At 47.7% G+C, this 21634-nt stretch overlaps 1 protein-coding gene across 2 annotated transcripts in view; it reads left to right on the forward strand.

The window, feature by feature from the left end:
• garnl3 (GTPase activating Rap/RanGAP domain like 3) overlaps positions 1-21634 on the forward strand; it is a 299663-nt gene that overhangs the window by 216034 nt on the left and 61995 nt on the right. For both annotated transcript variants that reach the window (XM_078426017.1, XM_078426018.1), the window contains 7 exons: positions 579-683; positions 5628-5702; positions 9013-9124; positions 13617-13715; positions 17104-17220; positions 18015-18184; positions 19707-19865. In XM_078426017.1, coding sequence (XP_078282143.1) covers positions 579-683; positions 5628-5702; positions 9013-9124; positions 13617-13715; positions 17104-17220; positions 18015-18184; positions 19707-19865 — 837 coding nt within the window. The remainder of the gene's footprint in view (positions 1-578; positions 684-5627; positions 5703-9012; positions 9125-13616; positions 13716-17103; positions 17221-18014; positions 18185-19706; positions 19866-21634) is intronic.

A 21634-nucleotide genomic window follows, 5' to 3' on the forward strand; every position in this document is an offset into this window, starting at 1 on the left:
GGATGAGTCCCACCCTGGCCACTCCCTCTTCTCCCCTCTCCCATCAGGCAAAAGGTATAGAAGTGTGAAAACGCACACCTCCGGATTCAGGGACAGTTTCTTCCCAGCTGTTATCAGGCAACTGAATCATCCTACCACAACCAGAGAGCAGAGCTGAACTACTATGTACCATGTCAGGGACCCTCAGACGTTCTTTGATCGGACTTTATTGGCTTTACCTTGCACTAGACATTATTCCCTAATTTATCAGTACACTGTGGTGGCTCGATTGTAATCATGTACAATCTTTCCACTGGCTGATTAGCAGGCAGCAAAAGCTTTTCACTGTACCTCGGTACACAATAAACTAAACTGAGCTGAACTGTGTGATACAGAGACATCAGCCCTGATTCACAATTCTCCGTGAAGTAGGGCTAAATATTTGTGGTTGCAGCTGCAGAGTGAAAGCTAAGGCCCTGCAAGAGGATGACCGCTAATGACCCCAACCTGTCGGCTGCTGGGCTGGTCTTCATTGAGTTACAGTGACTGAGTGGGAATGGTGCAGGGCTCTCAATCTCTCTCTCTTATTGTGTGTCTAGAACATGCTGAACAGGCGCTCCTTCAGTGACGTGCTGCCAGAATCACCCAAGTCCGCGCGCAAGAAAGAGGAAGCCCGGCAGGCGGAATTTGTTCGAGTTGGACAAGTAAGTTCTCTCTCACCAGCTGAGGATTGTTTTGGGAACCTGCACCCACTGTGTGATACGGCCCTTACTTTAATCGGTTAGCTTGAACGAGTTAGACCCAGCTCTTAGGGCAAAGGAATCAAGGGAGATGGGGACAGCAGGAACGGGGTACTGATTTTAGATGATCACCCATGATCGTATTGAATGGCGGTGCTGGCTCGAAGGGCCAAATAGCCTACTCCTGCACCTATTTTTCTATGTTTCTTTCTATGCTTCTATGTAACTCACAGGGCAGCACAGTGACGCAGCGGCAGAGTTGCTGCCTCACATTCACTTTCAGCGCCAGAGACCCGAGTTCGATCCTGACCATGGGTGCTGTCTGTACAGAGTTTGTACATTCTCCCCGTGACCATGTGGGTTTTCTCCGAGACCTCCGGTTTCCACCCACACTCCAAAGACGTCCAGGTTTGTAGGTTAATTGGCTTCGGTAAAAATGTAAATTGTCCCTTGTGTGTGTAGGGTAGTGTTAGTGTGCGGGGACCGCTGGTCCGTGCGGACTCGGTGGGCCGAAGGGCCTGTTTCCGCGCTGTATCTCTAAACCGAACTAAACTAAGCCTGGTGGCACTGTGGGCTGGGTGTACACTCTGACAGTGCCATGCCACCCTACTTGCACTATAAAGACGGGGATTGTAATGAGTCTCCAAATGGCTGCACTGAACGATGTACAGAGAGCCTACCTGACAAGGCCAGGTCTGTGCATCGTCCTTATCCTTCCCCAAGGTCAACGATCCCATAGAACAGACAGCGGCTGCCCAATACAACAGTCAAGAGTGTTTTATTGCCATGTGTCCCAGATAGAACAATGAAATTCTTACTTGCTGCAGCACAACAGAAAATGTAAACATAGTACACTGTAAATTGTACACAGTCACTGACAGGAAGCATGCAGGTACAGCAGGCAGTGAAGAAAGCCAATGGAATGTTGGCCTTCATAACAAGAGGAGTTGAGTATAGGAGCAAAGAGGTCCTTCTGCAGTTGTACAGGGCCCTAGTGAGACCGCACCTTGGAGTACTGTGTGCAGTTTTGGTCTCCAAATTTGAGGAAGGATATTCTTGCTATTGAGGGTATGCAGTGTAGGTTTACTAGGTTAATTCCCAGAATGGCGGGACTGTCGTATGTTGAAAGTCTGGAGCGACTAGGCTTGTATACACTGGAATTTAGAAGAATGAGAGGAGATCTTATCGAAACGTATAAGATTATTAAGGGGTTGGACACGTTAGAGGCAGGAAACATGTTCCCAATGTTGGGGGAGTCCAGAACAAGGGGCCATAGTTTAAGAATAAGGGGTAGGCCATTTAGAACTGAGATGAGGAAAAACGTTTTCAGTCAGAGAGTTGTGAATCTGTGGAATTCTCTGCCTCAGAAGGCAGTGGAGGCCAATTCCCTGAATGCATTCAAGAGAGAGCTAGATAGAGCTCTTAAGGATAGAGGATGATCAGCCATGATCACATTGAATGGCGGTGCTGGCTCGAAGGGCCGAATGGCCTACTCCTGCACCTATTGTCTATTGTCTAAATAATAATAATAATAATAATAATAGTCTATTGTAGTTCAGAGCTTATTTGAGGTTGTGGGGTTTAATAGCCTGATGGCTGTAGAACATAGAAGCTGTTCCTGAACCTGGATGTTACAGTTTTCAGGCTCCTGTACCTTCCTCCCGATGGCAGAGGTGAAATGAGTGTGTGGCCAGGATGGTGTGGGTCTCTGATGATGCTGGCTGCCTTTTTGAGGCAGCGACTGATAAATCCCTTCGATGGTGGGGAGGTCAGGGCCGGTGAGGCAATACTGAGGCAATCACCGCATGTTGGCTCTCAGCCAAATTATTTTACTCCATTACACAGTTAGACAACCCCTCCTATCTAAAATGTTCAGAACATCAACCATATAAAAAGGAGTGTTGCTTGCAGGCGCTATTTGAATCTTTAACTTTAGACTTTTAGGCTTTAGAGATACAGTGCAGAAACAGGCCCAACGAGTCCACTCGATCCAGCAATCACCTAGCATTATCCTACACACTAGGGACAATTGACAATCTTATAGAAGCCAATTAATCCACAATTAACCTGAGGGGCAGCTTATTCACACAGAGGGTGGTGGGTATGTGGAACGAGCTGCCAGAGGAGCTAGTTGAAGCAAGTACTATAACAGCATTTAAAAGACACAGACAGATACACGGATGGGGAAAGGTTTAGAGGGATATGGGCCAAATGCAGGCAAATGTACCAGCTTAGATGGGGCATCTTGGTTGGTATGGACAGTTTAGGTTGAAGTTTCTGTGCTGTGTGACGACTGAGCCAAACATGGCTTCCATTGAAATGCTTAAAAAGATAGAACATAGAAGAGTACAGCACAGCAACAGGCCCTTCAGCCCACAATGTCAGTGCCAAACATGATGCCAAACCCAATTCTGATCTGCCTGAATATGATCCACATCCCTCCATACCCTGCATATTCATGTGCCTATCCAAAAGTCTCTTAAATACCACTATCATATCTGCCTCCAACGCTAACTTCAGCGTTGTGTTCCAGGCACCCACCAGCCTCTGTGTTAAAACCTTGCACCACAGATCTCCTTTACACTTTGTGCTTATTACCCTGAAACCTATGCCTGTTTGATATCTGCATCCTGAGTAAAAGTTTCTGACTGTCTATGCTATCTGTGCCTTTCATCAATTTATACACTTCTATCAGGACTCACCGCAATTTCAGGCGTTCCAGAGAAAACAGTCCACGTCTGTGCACCCTCTCTCTGCAGCTGATGCCCCCTAATGCAGGCAGCATTCTGGTAAACCTCCTCCACACCCTCTCAAAAGCTTCATGTTCTTCCTGTAATAGGGCCGCCTGAACCGCACGCAATACTCCAAACATGACCTGAACAAAGTCCTATAAAGAAAGCTACATCATGACTTCCTGACTCTTTTCCCAATGCCCCTTGCAATGAAAGCAATCATGTCATCTGCCTTTTTTCTTTTGATGGTTGTGACTTGAAGCTCTAAGGCCTTTGATTTGCCTGAGAACCTGCTATTTCCTTACATTGGCTACCAGGGCCAAAAAACTCACTGTGTGCCAGAAATGTCTGTGATTTTGGACCTAAAACAAGCACGCAAGTAGCAATCGATTGAGTTTAAATGCCCTCTCTTGCCCGAGAACAGATTTGCCAAATGGGTTGGATTCCCCCCGTTATTTTATTGAGAGAGAAAGTAGGGTTTGCAAGAACATGCAAATGATAGCTGAGGAATACTACTTTATGCTTTAGACTTTTGAGATACAGCGTGGAGCCAGGCACTTTGCCCACCGAGTCCGCACCGACCAGCGATCACGTACAAACTCCTTACAGTCCCCGTGTCCTGCGTGGGTTTCCCCCCACACTCCAAAGACGTACAGGTTTGTAGATTATGTGTAGGAAGGAACTGCAGATGCTGGTTTAAACTGAAGATAGATGCAAAAAGCTGGAGTAACTCTGCGGGACAGGCAGCATCTGTGGATGGAAGGAATGCGTGACGTTTTGGGTCTGAAGAAGGGTCACTCATTCCTTCCCTCCAGAGATGCTGCCTGTCCTGCAGAGTTACTCCAGCTTTTTGTGTTTATTTTCAGGTTAGTAGGTTAATTGGCTTTGGTGAAGTTGTGCATTTCCCCAGTGTGTAGGATAGTGTTAGTGTGCGGGGCAATCGCTGGTCAGCATGGGCTTGGTGGGCCAAAGGGCCTGATTCCATGCTGTATGTCAAAAGTCTAAAGTCTAAAATACAAACTCCGTACAGACAGCGCCCGTAGTCAGGATCGAATAGGGTGGTCTGGTGCAGTAAGGCAGCAGCTCTACCGCTGTGCTACCGTGCCACCCCACATGGATGGCACTGGATACCTGGGGTGGAGGAGGTTTGGTCAGGATGGAATGATCAATGGTTCAATGGCACCTTATTTGTCACTTGTGCTGAGGTGCAGTGAAATTCAATTGTGTACGCACCTCAGTACAAGTATCACTATACATAAGCACTTAGATACATTTTAGATAAGCATCTAAAGTAGTTTAGTGTGCAGCAGTAGTTTAGTTTAATTTCGTTTAGAGATACAGCGTGGAAACAGGCCCTTCAGCCCACCGAGTCTGCGCCGACCAGCGATCCCCGCACACTTACACTACCCTACACACAATCTAGGGACAATTTACAATTATATAAAGGCAATTAACCTACAAACTTGTACTTTCTTTGGAGACGAGTTGCTGCTTTACAGAGCCAGTGACCCAGGTTCGATCCTGACCACAGGCGTTGCCTGTTCAGAATTTGTACGTTCTCTCCGTGACCATGTGAGCTTTCTCCGGGTGCTCTGGTTTTCTCCCACATCAAAAACGTACAGGTTTGTAGGTTAGTTGGCTTTGGTAAAATTGTAAATTGTCCTTTGTGTGTGGGATAGTGTTCGTGTTCAGGGCGATCGCTGGGCCAAAGGGCCTGTTTCCACGCTACATCTCTGTAATGCACCACAGAGACTGGCCCTACGGTCCATTGGTGTCTCTGCTGCGAATCAAGCACCAATTTAGCCAATCCTCTATCTCTAAACTAAACTAAACTACACTTAACCAAACTACACTAAACTTAACTAAACTACTCTTAACTAAACTAAATTACAATCTAAACCACACTAAACTAATCTAAACTACACTAAACTAAATTACACTTAACTAAACTAACCTACACTGCACTAAACTACACTAAACTAAACTAAATTACACTTAACTAAACGCCATTAAACTAATCTAAACTAAACTAATCTACACTACACTACACTAGACTAGACTAAACGACACTGAACTAAGCTAACTGAAGGTAACAACATGTGCTGCAGCAGGGGGACACATTGTGAGCTGGGTCGTATTCTGCTGCATTTACACCTTGGACATTCTTTTCTTTCAGGCGCTGAAGCTGAAGACGATTGTGAGAGGAGATGCCCCGACCAGCCTGGTGACCACGGGCCTGTGCAGGAAGGAGGTGACTCAGATACCCACACCCCTTCTCCCTTTGCAAATGTTTACGTGGATGATGCCTCAGCAGAGCCAACGCCCCAGCAAAGCCTGAGGACTTCCCTCAGCATCACTGGGTCATAGATTCATGCAGCACGGAGGAAAGGCCCTTCGGCCCAACTCGTCCGTGCTAGCCAACAACATCCTCGTAAATCTAAGTTAGACGCGAAATGCTGGAGCAACTCAGCAGGTCAGGCAGCATCTCTGGAGAAAAGTAATAGGTGACCTTTCGGGTTGAGACCTTCAGATCCTCGTAAATCTTCTCAGCACCTTCCAGTGTCCTTGAAATGGGGCAATGGTGATGGCGAGACGGGAGGTGGTCCGGGCTGGGCTGAAACCTGCCTGCACTGCATCCTCTGACTCGGTTGTTTTCCAGTGGCAGTGTAGGCTACAGAAGCCCGAGTGACAAACTATTTTTTCCGGAATGCTTTATCAGTAAAAGGACTGGAGATATTGTCACAGAGTGATACAGCATGGAAACAGGCCCTTTGGCATAAGTTGCCCACGCCGACCAACATGCCCCATCCACACTCATCCCACATACAGCATTTGGCCCATATCCCCCCAAACCTGTACTTGTGTAAATGTTTCCTAAACGTTGTAATCGTCCCTGGTTCAACGACCTCCTCCGGCAGCTCGTTCGATACACCCACCACCCTTTGTGTAAAAAGGTCACCCATCAGGTTCCCATTAAATCATTCCCCCTTCACCTTAAACCTATGTCCTCTGCCCCTCGATTCCCCTACTCTGGGCAAAAGACTGTGCGTCTACCCGATCTATTCCTCTCATGATTTGATGCATCTTTATAAGATCACCCCCTCATGCTCCTGCGCTACAAGGAATAGAGTCCTAGCCTGCTCAACCTCTCCCTTGGGACCTACCATTCAGGCTTTGTGGAAGTGGTATTCATTAGTGATGTGAGGCCATTTGTCTCCAAGGTGTTACATTGGGCAGTTGTGCTATTTGAGTTACTACAGAGTGGTGCTGTTGAAAGATTAATGCTGACCATGCTTTAATGCACACTTATTCCCGTCAAATTAATTGATTTGTGAGCCTCGGTTGCTGTACTGTGGAGGATCTCTATGAACACGAGCTGCTAACTTGTCTTGATATTGTCGGGTGCCATAATTCATCACCTTTGTGGCTTCAGGTGTCCCGGAGCAGAGTCTCTGAGCCCAGCCCATTACATCGCCAGCAATCCTGGCGTCTTTAGGTCATTAGATTTTTAATTTAGCGGGATGTGGAGACAGCTTCACGGTGGGGCGGTGAAATGATAAATCATTAGCGTCTCTACGCCACGCATCGTGGCTCAGCGAGTCAATTTACTGCTCAACCTTCCGACCTGCGATCGCCCCGTACACCAGTTCCCATCCTTCACACTGGTCATGGGGGGAACGTTGGAACTCCGCACAGGCAGCACCCGTAGTCGGGATTGAAACCATTTCCCTGGCGCTGTGAGGCAGCAGCTCTACCGCTGTGCCACCCTGCCACCCTGATATTGAGGTACAACAGCACAGTTATAGAGTATCTCCATCAGCACGTGAGACATGGAGCTGGAGAGTGGGAAGAGACCAACATTCTGATTGTTGTGATGGAGATAATTGTCTGATGGCTTTCCTCCTTTGTCATAAACCTCTATGATTTGTCAGAGAAGCTTGTTCCCAAACAATTCCCTCTGACGGCCCTTGATTACTTTCTAAAGCAACGTTGAGTTTAAAAGCAAATATCAATATTGAATCAGTGTGGAGAATCCTGCTTGACGGGATGTGTGGGTGAGGAAATGTCTCACATTGGCACATCAATGTAGGCCGAGATTAAGCCTGGTGGATTTGCTGAGTCAACAAGGAGTAGCCTACCCTTGCCTTGACAATGGCATTGCACCAAACTCATAACCCCATCTGTAAAACTTTATGTTCACAATTTAATTACACTCAGTGCAGAGAAGAAAACCTTGAACATTCAGGGCAGCACGGTGACGCAGCGGTAGAGTTGCTGCCTCACAACGCCAGAGACCCGGGTTCAATCCCGACTACGGGTGCTGTCTGTGCAAAGTTTGTACGTTCTCCCCATGACCGCGTGGGTTTTCTCCGGGTGCTCCGGTTTCCTCCACACTGCAAACACGTACAGGTTTGTAAAATAATTGGCTCCTGTAAATTGTCCCTAGTGCGTGTATGGTAGTGCTAGTGTACGCGGGCGATCATTGAGCAGTGCGGACTCAGTGGGCCAAAGGACATGTTCCCGCGCTGTATCTCCAAAATCTAAATTCAGTCCAGCAAATAGAAAATGTCAAACTCTTCTGCATCCCAGGTACATTCCAGGTAACAAGTACAAGCTGGCAGGAACTGGCACTGCCATCCTACTAGGCAGTGCATGATATTTCTTCAACTGTTATTGTAGATGGAGCGAGCTTTGGGGATACAAGGAACTGCAGATGCCTAGTTTGCAAAAAAAGACACCAAGTGCTGGAGTAACTCAGTGGGCCAGGCAGCATCGCTGGGGAACATGGATAAGTGAACATGGATAGGTTCAGAATCAGTCTGAAGGAGGGTCCTGTCTTAAAAAGGTCACTTCTCCAGAGGTGACACCTCCCTTCTCATGTTCTCCAGAGATGCTGCCTGACCTGATGAGCATCTCCACCATTTTGTCTTTATCTCTGGTATAAACCAGCATCCGCAGGTCCTATTATTACATTGCTCAAGCTTTGCTTTTAGCGGCTTGAATTTATCCGTGTTGCCCACACACTGAGAACACAGCTATCCATCATTATTTTTTTAGAGATACAGCATGGAAACAGGCCCTTCGGCCCACCGAGCCCGTGTTGTCCATCGTTCACCCGTTCAAACTAGTTCTATGTTATCCCACTTTATCAACCACTCCCTGCACATTAGGGGCCAATTAACCTACAAACCTGCAGAAAGTGGGACAACAGAACTAGTGGCAACACTGACGAAGGAGCCTGTTACCATTTTGTATCTCTGAACTAAACGAAACCATACAGCGATCTTGCGTGAGACAAATCCCATCCAGAAGTCCAGATTAGGGAACCGACTTTACATTACAGCTAAAAAAGACACAGAGTGCCGGAGGAACTCAGCGGGTCAGGCAGCATTTTTGGAGAACATGAAGATGTGACATTCCGTCTTGGATTACAGCTCTGATGATATGGGTTAGTTTTGAATGTGGCATGCACTGTCTGTCTGTCTGTCTGTCTGTCGCATGTGGTGCTGCTGCCTGGTAAGATCATCTACATTCCCCTCTCCGTCTGCTTTGCCTTGCAGCCTTGGGAGCCACAGTGTTTCTGCAACAACTTCCCCCTCGAGATCAACTGCAGCGATTCCTGGGGCCAGTCCCTGCTGATATCCACTGAGGCCGGAGTACTGCTGCTTGACGGTCAGTGCGGTCACAGGAAGAACCTGTCTACAGTGTCCCTGCTTGTCACTGTGTACTGACTGTGTCTGTGTGTGTGTCCGTGTGTGTGTCTGAGTGTGTGTCTGTGTGTGTCGGTGTGTGTGTCTGTGTGTGTGTGTCGGTGTGTGTGTGGGTATGTATCTGTGTATATATGTCTATGTGTGTATATGTGTGTGTGCAAATATGTGTGTGCACGTGTGTGTGCGTTTGTGTCTGTATGAGTGTGTGTCTGTTTGAGTGTGTGCCTGTGTATCTATGTATGTGAGTGTGTGTGAGTGCACATGCTTGTCTGTGTGTGGATGCGGCTGAGTGTGTGCCTGTGTGCATGTGTGTGTATCTGTGTGTGTCTGTGTGGGAAGAGAGGGTGCTGCACCGATGCCAGAGAGGTTTAGGCCCAACGGGTCCACTTGGTCTAGTTGTTTCTTAAATATTTAAGTTGTTTCTTAAATATTGCGATGGTCCCTGCCTCAACTACCTCCTCTGGCAACTTGTTCCATACCATACAAGGTGTATGTATTTTTGTTGACTTCATAGTTGTGTACTCCACATTCTGAATAAAGAACAGAACCCATGCATTGACAAGATGCACCATTGTGCTGCTGTTGTGTGTGTAACACATAACATTGGGATGGTCACACAGGGGGGGTATCATAATATTTGTGGCTTCAGTTTTAGATGTTGAATAACATTAGAAATTATTAGGAAACTCAATCTTCACAATGGTGATTGATTTACCAAATTCAAAATCCCTGGAGGCTTAAATGCCTTCAAAATTAGTGAATGAGATAAATTATCAACTTATTTGTGATATTTGATATTCTCAAATTCTAAACATCTGCCAGACTCTGCAAGTGTGTGGGTTTAGACAAAATAGACGATACAGAATAGGTGCAGGAGTAGGCCATTCTGCCATTCACCGTGAGCATGGCTGATCATCCCCAATCAGGACTCCGTTCCTGCCTTCTCCCCATATCATTAAGAGCTCTATCTAACTCTCTCTTGAAGTATCCAGAGAATCGGCCTCCACTGCCTTCTGAGGCAGTGAATGCCACAGATTCACAACTCTCTGAGTGAAAAAGTTGTTCCTCATCTCCGTTCTAAATGGCCTACCCCTTATTCTCTGCCTCAGAAGGCAGTGGAGGCCAAGTCTCTGAATGCATTCAAGAGAGAGCTAGATAGAGCTCTTAATGATAGTGGAGTCAGGGGGTATGGGGAGAAGGCAGGAACGGGGTACTGATTGAGAATGATCAGCCATGATCACATTGAATGGCGGTGCTGGCTCGAAGGGCCGAATGGCCTCCTCCTGCACCTATTGTCTATTGTCTATTCTCAACTGACAAGTTTACACAGAAACTTGATTAACAATAAAACTAAGTCTTGATTACAGAGTGTCAAGAGTGACTCAGAAAGACTTAATTAAATAACAAACTGGGTCTTAATTACAGATAACATGATTACCCACAAGTGTGGCACACTTGGTGTGGCACGGTGGCACAACGGTAGAGTTACTGCCTCACAGTGCCACAGACCCGGGTTGGATCCTGACTACGGGTGCTGCCTCGATGGGATCAGGTGGGCTTTCTCCGGGTACTCCGGGTACCTCCCACATTCCAAAGACGTACAGGTGTGCAGGATAATTGGCTTTTATAAATTGCCCCTCCTGTGTAGAATGGAATAAATGTATGGGTGATCGCTGGTCAGTGTGGGCTCGATGGGCCGAAGGGCCTGTTTCCGTGCGGTATCTCAGAGGCTATGGGGAGAAGGCAGGAGAATGGGGTAATGAGGGAGAGATAGATCAGCCATGATTGAATGTCGGTGTAGACTTGATGGGCCGAATGGCCTAATTCTGCCCCTATCACTTATATTATGATCTCCAAACTAAACTAAGTCTAACTTAGTTGACAGTAGATCTAATATTGTGTCACAACGATGGGTGCATGCCATAACATCATCAATGAATCTCTGGAAACGAGGGTGTGGTCACTGCTGCATTTCATGTCTCTACTTTTAGGCTTTGTCTGTGGTTCCCTGCCGCCCACATTAGCACAATCCACGTCCCTGGTTAATCATTATTAGTCTTCACTCTTCTCTCCCCGCCAACAGCAGTCCATCTCAAACCAGGTCAGCTAAAGCTCCATTGTGATGCGATGAGTTATTCTGCTATCGATAGACTAGCTGCTGATTCCTAGTTTAGTTTAGTTTGGTTTAGAGATACAGCGTGGAAACAGGCCCTTCGGCCCACCGAACCCGCGCCGACCAGCGATCCCCATACACTAACACGATCCTGCACACACTGGGCACAATTTACCAAGCCAATTAACATGCAAACCTGTACGTCTTTGGATGTGGGAGGAAACTGGAGCACCTGGAGAAAACCCACGCAGGTCACGGGGAGAACTTACAAACCCCGTACAGGTAAGCACTGGTGGTCAGAATCTGAGCTGGGTCTCTGGCGCCATGAGACAACTGCTCTGCCGCTGCGCCACCGTGCTGCCCTTCCAGAGGTGAGGTTAATTAACATTTGGTCAAAACTGATAGCAGGGGACAAAGGTGTGAGTGTGCTGGTTGTTGGAACTGGTTGGAGACAGTGGGGGAAGGGAACATGGTCCAAGCCTGGATGGAGTGGATGTGGAGAAGATGTTTCCACTAGTGGGTGAGTCTAGGACTACAGGTCACAGCCTCAGAATAAAGGGATGTGCCTTTAGGAAGAAGATGAGGAGGAATTTCTTTAGTCAGAGGGTGGTGAATCTGTGGAATTCACTGCCATAGAAGGCTGTGGAGCCCAAGTCAATGGGTATTTTTACGGCAGAGATAGATAGATTCTTGATTAGTACGGGTCTCATAGATTATGGGGATAAGGCAGGAGAATGGGGTTAGGATGGAGAGATAGACCAGCCACGATTGAATGGTGGAATAGATTTGATGTGCTGAATGGCCTAACTCTGCTCCTATCACTTATGAATGTATGAACAAGGCAGGATGTGAGGAGGGGCAGGATGTGAGGAGGGGCAGGATGTGAGGAGGGGCAGCTGTGATGGGGGTGGGAGTTGTAGATTTGTGGTGGATATTCATGGCTAAATTTGCCCCTGATAGAGAAGCAGAGCGATCCAGGGAGGGAAGGAGAAGCTCAGACATGGTGTGAAAATGAGGTCAGGGTGGAAACTAGCTGCAAAAGTGACGAGGTTTGTGAGCTCTCTCTTGCCAAAGGTGTGTCCCAAATCTATTTCATTTATCCATCATGAATAAGGTTTATTTTGGAAATTGGTGAAAAGTATCCATTAAAATAATGAGGTGTGTGACCTCCTCAGGCAACACGGTGGCGCAGCGGTAGAGTTGCTGCTTTGCAGCGCCAGAGACCCGGGTTCGATCCCGCCTACGGGTGCTGTCTGCACAGAGTTTGCACGTTCTCCCCGTGACCTGCATGGGTTTTCTCCGGGATCTTCGGTTTCCTCCCACACTCCAAAGACGTGCAGGTTTACAACTCCTCCCCCTTCTGTCGTGGGGTAGACTGTCTCCCCTCCACCTCCCCCCCCCCATTGCCAGTCTTTGCACATCCCCCATCCTGGACTTTCCACTCATCACTTTAGTTTCATGTTTCATGTATTTTGTGTGTTTTTATGTATTTTGTGTGTTTTTATGTAAATCTTTGTGTAAAGTTACCCCTCAGATTCCAATAAATTGTTTCCACCTTCCTATGTCCTCTGGTTCTTGATTTCCCCACACTGTGCATTCACCCAATCTATCCCTCTCATGATTTTATACACCTCTGTGCGATCACTCCTCATCCTCCTGCGCTCCAGAGAATAGAGACCGAGCCTGTTCAACCTCTCCCTATAGCTCAGTCCCTCGATTCCTGGCAACATCCTCATAAATTGTCTCTGCACACTTACTTAACAACATCTTTCCTATAACATGGTACCCAGAACTGAACACAAATCTCTAAATGCGGCCTCACCAACATCTTATATAACTGCAACATGACCTCCTGACCTCTATGTGTAGGAAGGAATTACAGACCAATTTCTCTCCTGGGATAAATAAAGTTCTAACGTATCGTATCATTTGCAGGTTAATTGGCTTGGTATAGATGTAAATTGTCCCTAGTGTGTGTGGGATGGTGTTAGTGTGCGGGGATCACTGGTCAGCGCGGACCCAGTGGGCCAAAGGGCCTGTTTCCCCGCTGTATCTCTAAAACTAAACTAAACTAAACTAAAACTCCAGTCTGGCGAAATCTCTCTTTATTGCCATTATGATATTTGATTCTTTTTACATTTGATTCAGCTTGAATCTGAGCTGCCAGTCATATGGTGGTGGGGGGGATTGAAGATCGCAATGTTACACTTCTTTCTAACATATTTATTGACGGTGTCTCTCCTTGCTTCTGAGGGAGGTGAGAGGGTTAATGTGTACGTCCCTGAGCTGTCTCTGTGGACTGCGGTCTGATGTTGTCACTGGTTGCTTTTGTACCACACAGAAGGCCAGACCCCGGTGCCCGTGTTCGACAGGACGCTGCCGGTGAAACAGATGGACATTCTGGAAACTCAGGACCTCTTCGTCAGCCGGGCTGACAAAGGTAAGGCTTACTGGGGATTGATGAACCCAGGAGCCAGACAGTGTGACAGAACACAGTGGTCATACACTCATAACTCACAGGGTTATATCATTGCATTATCTCAGAATTACCTGTAATGTCCAACCCAGCCCTAATTGCTAATTCCTAATAAGTCTGAAGAAGGGTCTCGACCTGAAACGTCACCCATTCCTTCTCTCCAGAGATGCTGCCTGACCCGCTGAGATACTCCAGCATTTTGTGTCGATCATTGATTTAAACCAGCCTCTGCAGTTCTTTCCCACCTAATTTCTTGGCAGTGTCCTTTACATCGAGCATGGAAACAGGCCGTTTGGCCCAACTTGCCCACACCGACCAACATCACCCATCTACACTAATCCCACCTGCCTGTGTTTGGCCCATATCCCTCTAAACCTATCCTATCCACTTACCTGTCTAAATGTTTCTGAAACTTTGCGATAGTCCCTGCCTCAACTACCTCCTCCAGTAGCTCATTCCATATGCCTACCACCCTTTGTGTAAAGTTACCCCTCAGATTCCAATAAATACTTTACACCTTCCTATGTCCTCTGGTTCCTGATTCCCCCACACTGTGCACCCACCCAATCTATTCCTCTCATCTCTGTACGATCACCCCTCATCCTCCTGCGCTCCAGAGGCCTGTTCAACCTCTCCCTATAGCTCAGACCCTCGATTCCTGGCAACATCCTCATAAATTGTCTCTGCACCCGTACTTAACAACATCTTTCCTGTAACATGGTACCCAGAACTGAACACAAATCTCTAAATGCGGCCTCACCAACATCTTATATAACTGCAACATGACCTCCTGACTTCTATGTGTAGGAAGGAATTACAGATGTTGGTTTAAACCAAAGATAGACACAAAATGCTGGAGTAACTCAGCGGGACAGGCAGTATTTCTGAAGAGAAGGAATGGGTGACGTTTTGGGTCGAGACCCTTCTTCAAACTTCCAACTTCTATACTCAATACTCTGAATGACAAAGGCCAATGTGCCAAAAGCCTTTTTTACCACCCCATCTACCTGTGATGCCACCTTCAAGGGACTATGTACCTGGACTCCTAGATTCCTCTGCTCTACAACACTCCACAGAGCCCTACCATTCACTGTGCAGGTCCTGCCCATGTTACACTTTCCAAAATGCAACACTTCACATTTCTCTGTATTAAATTCCATCAAACCATTCCTCAGCCCACCTGGTCATCCAATCAAGATCCTGCTGCAATCTTTCACAACCATCTTCACTAACTGCAATACTAACGACCTTTGTACCAACAGCAAACTTGCTAATCTTGCCCTGTCTGTTCTCATCCAAATCATTGATGTAGATGACAAACAGTAATGGGCCCAGCACCGAACCCTGAGGCACACCACTAGTCACAGGAGAAGCAACCAGTCCGAGAAGCAACCTTCCACCATCACCCTCTGCTTCCTTCCATGGAACCAATTTTCTATCCATTCAGCTATCTCTCCTTGGATCCCATGTGATTTAACTTTCCAGAGCAATTGAACATGCGGAACCTTGTCAAATGCTTTGCTGAAGTCCATCTATACAACATCTACAGCTCTGCCCTCATTGACCCTATTGTCCACATCTTCGAAAATCTCAAAAGAAAAGTCTGGAGTCTGACTCTTTGACTATGTGTAGATGGGGCATCTTGGATATGACTGTATGTGTAGATGGGGCATCATGGATATGACTATGTGTAGATGGGGCATCATGGATATGACTATGTGTAGATGGGGCATCATGGATATGACTATGTGTAGATGGGGCATCATGGATATGACTGTGTAGATGGGGCATCTTGGATATGACTCTGTGTAGATGGGGCATCATGGATATGACTCTGTGTAGATGGGGCATCTTGGATATGACTCTGTGTAGATGGGGCATCTTGGGTATGACTATGTGTAGATGGGGCATCATGGATATGACTCTGTGTAGATGGGGCATCTTGGATATGACTCTGTGTAGATGGGGCATCTTGGGTATGACTCTATGTGTAGATGGGGCATCTTGGATATGACTCTGTGTAGATGGGGCATCATGGATATGACTATGTGTAGATGGGGCACCATGGATATGACTGTGTAGATGGGGCATCTTGGGTATGACTCTATGTGTAGATGGGGCATCTTGGGTATGACTCTGTGTAGATGGGGCATCTTGGATATGACTCTGTGTAGATGGGGCATCTTGGGTATGACTGTGTAGATGGGGCATCTTGGATATGACTCTGTGTAGATGGGGCATCTTGGATATGACTCTGTGTAGATGGGGCATCTTGGATATGACTCTGTGTAGATGGGGCATCATGGATATGACTATGTGTAGATGGGGCATCATGGATATGACTATGTGTAGATGGGGCATCATGGATATGACTATGTGTAGATGGGGCATCATGGATATGACTATGTGTAGATGGGGCATCATGGATATGACTATGTGTAGATGGGGCATCATGGATATGACTATGTGTAGATGGGGCATCTTGGATCTAAATCTATGTGTAGATGGGGCATCTTGGATATGACTGTATGTGTAGATGGGGCATCTTGGGTATGACTCTATGTGTAGATGGGGCATCTTGGATCTGACTATGTGTAGATGGGGCATCTTGGGTATGACTGTGTAGATGGGGCATCTTGGATATGACTCTGTGTAGATGGGGCATCTTGGATATGACTCTGTGTAGATGGGGCATCTTGGATATGACTGTGTAGATGGGGCATCTTGGATCTGACTATGTGTAGATGGGGCATCTTGGATATGACTGTAGATGGGGCATCTTGGATATGACTCTGTGTAGATGGGGCATCTTGGATATGACTCTGTGTAGATGGGGCATCTTGGATATGACGCTATGTGTAGATGGGGCATCTTGGATATGATTCTGTGTGTAGATGGGGCATCTTGGATATGATTCTGTGTGTAGATGGGGCATCTTGGATATGATTCTGTGTGTAGATGGGGCATCTTGGATATGATTCTGTGTGTAGATGGGGCATCTTGGACATGATTCTGTGTGTAGATGGGGCATCTTGGATATGATTCTGTGTGTAGATGGGGCATCTTGGATATGATTCTGTGTGTAGATGGGGCATCTTGGATATGATTCTGTGTGTAGATGGGGCATCTTGGATATGACTATAACTCCATGTGTAGGCGGGCCATCATGGTCGGCGTTGGCAAGTTGGGCCATCATGGTCGGCGTTGGCAAGTTGGGCTGAAGGGCTGTTTCTGTGCTGTATGACTCTCTGTGACCCTTCGGGTCTTCTCTCTGGCACCTTAGTTCTGCAGGTGAGACTGTGGGCAGCCCTTCACAGCCAACCCGTGCAAATGCTTGGCCTTCTTCCAACAGGGAAGGATGCTCGGCTGTTTGTCTTCAGGCTGAGCTCCATCAAGAGGGCTCTGGAGGAGAGGCAGATGGTGAAGAGTAAATCCGATTGCAAGGACAACAAGCTCGAGAAAACAAAAGGTAACGTTCCTGGTGTATCAGCGCTTCGCAAGTCACGTTCCTCAAACAGACGAGGCTTTCAGCAGCGTGAGGAGGTGGAGGAGGCTTTCATCTCACACAGAGTAGATGTGCATTTCCCAGTGCCAAATGATCGTTGTTCTATGTTCTACAATACCAAAGGCTGGTGGGCATAGGTTGAAGATGCGAAGGCCAAAGTTTAAAGTTTATGATGGGCACCAAAGTACATTTTCTGGTGGTGGTGGGGGTCGGAACTGGGGGTCTGGCACCTCTTTTAATCCAGGCATAATTATGACAGCGTACTTGAGATCCCTCCCCCCTCCCCCCCCCCCCCCCCCCCACAGAAGTCTTTGAGTTTGCCTTTGAGTTTAGTTTATTGTCACGTGTACCGAGGTACAGTGAAAAGCTTCTGTTGCGTGCTGACCAGTCAGCGGAAAGACAATGATTACAATTGAGGCATCCACAGTGTACAGATACATGATGAAGGGAATAACGTTTAGCGCAAGATAAAGTCTAATGAAGTCTGATCAAAGATCGTCCGAGGGTCTCCAGTAAGGTGGACAGTAGCTCAGGATTGTCCTTTAGTTGTTGGAAGGATGATTAGTACGGGTGTCAGGGGTTATGGGGAGAAGGCAGGAGAATGGGGTTAGGAGGGAGAGATCGATCAGCCATGATTGAATGGCAGAGTAGACGATGGGCCGAGTGGCCTAATTTTGCTCCTGTCACTGATGAGCTCATGGTTCGGTCGCCTGATGACATCACGTGAGGTGTGGTATGTGTGTGTGTGCCCCCTGCAGGCTGCCACTTGTATGCCATCAACACGCACCACGGCAACGAGCTCCGCATCGTAGTGGCCATCCGCAACAAGCTGCTCCTCATCACCAGAAAAACCATCAACAAGTCCGACAGCTTCTCCTGCCTACCGCCGCTCACAGACTCCCCCGTGGAAGACTTCCAGTACATCAGGGTAAGCTCTGCCCTTGCCAGAAGCCACCAGCTTCATAATAGGAATCTGAGGAGGTAGTTGAGGCTGGGACTACCCCAACATTTAAGAAGCGGTTAGACAGGTACATGGATAGGACAGGTTTGGAGGGATATGGACCAAGCGCAGGCAGGTGGGACTAGTTGGCCGGTGTGGGCAAGTTGGGCCGAAGGGCCTGTTTCCACACTGTATCACTCTACGACACTATAACTCTAAAGCACAAAGGCCCGTTTCCACACTGTATCTCTACATTCAACTCTAAACTAAGAACAATTTGCAGAGCTGAGGGAAATGAGACTGATGGGTTGATGCCAGGGGGTGTCACAAGGAACAGTAGATGCTGGTTGACACCAAAGGTAGTTGCCAGGACTAGAGGGTGTGAGCTATAGGCAAAGGTTGAGCAGGCTGGGACTCTATTCCCTGGGGGGCAGGACATCTTATATAGATGTACAAAATCATGAGAGGAATAGATCGGGTAGACACACAGTCTCTTGCCCAGAGTAGGTGAATCGAGGACCAGAGAACCAGAGGTTTAAGGTGAAGGGGACAAGATTTAATAGGAATCTGAGGGGTAACTTTATCCCACAAAGGGTGGTGGGTGTATGGAATGAGCTGCCAGAGGAGGTCGTTGAGGCAGGGACTATCCTACCATTTAAGAAACAGTTAGACAGGTACATGGATAAGTACAGGTTTGGAGGGATATGGACCAAACGCAGGCAGGTGGGACTGGCGTAGCTGGGACATGTTGGCCGGTGTGGGCAAGTTGGACTGAATGGCCTGTTTCCTCGCTGTATCACTTTATGACTCTATGATTCTATAGACACAAAGGGCCTGTTTCCACACTGTATCTCTACATTCAACTCTAAACTAAGGACACTTTGCAAAGGTCAGGGAAATGGGACTGATGGGTTGATGTTCAAGAAGTCAGACAGGGTTGATGGGCTGAATGGCCTGATGAATGGAATCAATGGATATTATTAAGGCAGAGGCAGATAGACTCTTGATCAGTGCGGGTGTCGGGGGTTATGGGGAGAAGGCAGGAGAATGGGGTTGAGAGGGAGAGATCGATCAGCCACGATTGAATGGCGGAGTGGACTTGATGGGCCGATTGGCCTAATGTTGATCCTATCACTTATGATCTTATGATCTCCAAACTGAACTAAGTCTAATTTAGTTGACAGTAGATCTAATATTGTGTCACAACGATGGGTGCACGCCATAACATCATCAATGAATCTCCTGAAACCAGGGTGTTGTCACTGCTGCTTTCCATGTCTCTACTTGTAGGCTTTGTCTGTGGTTCCCTGTCCCCACATTAGCACGATCCATGCATGTGCCGTTGTTGATCTGGTTCTCACCCCACGTTCTCTCGCCGTCCCTCTCTGTCCTCATCCTGGGGTGGTGTTAGAAACGGGGGGGGGGGGGGGGGGGAGAGGGGTAGTCCTTTCCCCTTCCCCTCTCTGCCTCTCCCTGGTAGTCAGCGTCTGGCCCTGGTTTCTCTCCGCAGGAGATCTGCCTGTGCGACCCGCCGGTGGTGATGACACTGGTGGACGGCCCCACGGGGGACAACGACAACCTGATCTGCGTGGCCTACCGCCACCAGTTCGACCTGGTGAACGAGAGCACGGGAGAGACCTACCGCCTGCACCACGTGGACGCCAGCAAGGTGAGCCCACACCGTGGGGTACGGGGCAAAGCACACCTCCTCATGGCCAATGACCAGCGCTCGGCCCGCTCAACACCAGGGCCGCTGGGAAATACCTGCAGAAGATAGACGCAAAATGCCGGAGTAACTCAGCGGGTCAGGCAGCATCTCTGGATGGAAGGAATGGTCGAGGCCCTTCTTCAGACTGATGTCAGGGGAGAGGGAGACTCAGAGATATGGAAGATTAAGTTGTGAAAATGAGACATCAAAGGGGACAAAGTTCAAGGAAAATGTAGAATAGATCGCTGTTCTCTAGGGGAAGATGAGAACAAAGCATACAGAGATAAATATCTGTCTGAACTTAACGTGAGATGTTACAAGGAATAGGTACAGAGTGGTTCAATGGTGAAGAGATATTAAAAACACAGAGTGGCGCGGACAGCACGGTGGCACAGCGGTAGAGTTGCTGCCTTACAGCGCCAGAGGCCCGGGTTCGATCCTGACCACAGGTGCTGTCTGTACGGAGTTTGTACGTTCTCCCCGTGACCTGCGTGAGTTTTCTCCAGGATCTCTGGTTTCCTCCCACAATCCAAAGACATACAGGTTTGTAGGTTAAATGGCTTGGTACTAATGTGAATAATACTCTAGTGTGTGGGATCATGGTAGTGTGCGGAGATCGCTGGTCGGCACGGAGTCAGTGGGCCAAAAGGCCTATTTCCGCGCTGTATCTCTAAACTAAACTAAAACAACTGAGTTATTGGGCTCAGGAACTGAAGGTAGAAGTGATGATGTGCCTGTGCTGGCATTCAAAGATCTTTGACCAGCACCACACTCCTGCACAATCTCTCTGTCCCTTGATTCCCTCTGAGTGAAGAAGTGCCAGGATGCAAGGGTCAGGAGTGTTTTATGGCCATACTAGACCAAGAGTACCCGTTGGGCCCAAACCTCTCCTGCATTGGTGCAGCACCCTCTCCTCTCCCCCTCCCTTCACCCCCCCCTCCCCCCTCCTCCTCCTTCTCCTTCCTTATGCCCCCCTTCCCCTCCCCACTCAATCCCCCTCAAGCCCCCTTATCTTCCCTCCTCCCCTCTCCCTTCCTAACCCCCTCTCCCTCCCCTCCCCCTCCCCTGGAGATAAATTTAAACTTTAAAATGTGAATAACTTTAAAAATATAACACCGATTTCAATGAAGCTTCTTCCATTAGCACCAAAGGGACGACGGTGAGTAAGGTGGGCCTAACATTGTCGCGCTATCGTGTACCGTTTTGGCTGTAGTCCAGGAACAAACAAACAAACAAAGGAGAGTTTTAGTATATAGATGGCCCCGCAACAGAACAATGACAATCTTACTCACAGCAACACAACAGAATATGTAAACATAGTGCTCTGTAAAATCCATTATAAACGACCACCATAAAGTTCAGTAAATATAAAAAAGACCCAGCAAACAAATAAATAGGCAATGTTAGTGCAAAGTCAAATATAAAGTAAATATAGTTTGGAGCCTTTTTGGGGGTTGTAGTGTTTAATAGTCTGATGGCTGTAGGGAAGTAGCTGCTCCTGAACTTGGACTTTAGGGTTTTCAGGCTCCTGTACCTTCTTCCTGAGGGCAGGAGTGAAATGTGTGGCCAGGGTGGTGTGGGTCTCTGATGAGGGCAGAATGGCCCACTCCTGTACCTATTGTCTATTGTCTAAACTAAGCTGCCATCAGTGTGAAGAAAACATTACCAATCCATGTTCTCCAGAGATGCTGCCTGACCCGCTGAGTAAGGCCTTTTTAAGGCAGTGACTC

This window comes from Rhinoraja longicauda, chromosome 31, assembly GCF_053455715.1.
Source record: "Rhinoraja longicauda isolate Sanriku21f chromosome 31, sRhiLon1.1, whole genome shotgun sequence".
NCBI classification, from domain to species: Eukaryota; Metazoa; Chordata; class Chondrichthyes; order Rajiformes; family Arhynchobatidae; genus Rhinoraja; species Rhinoraja longicauda.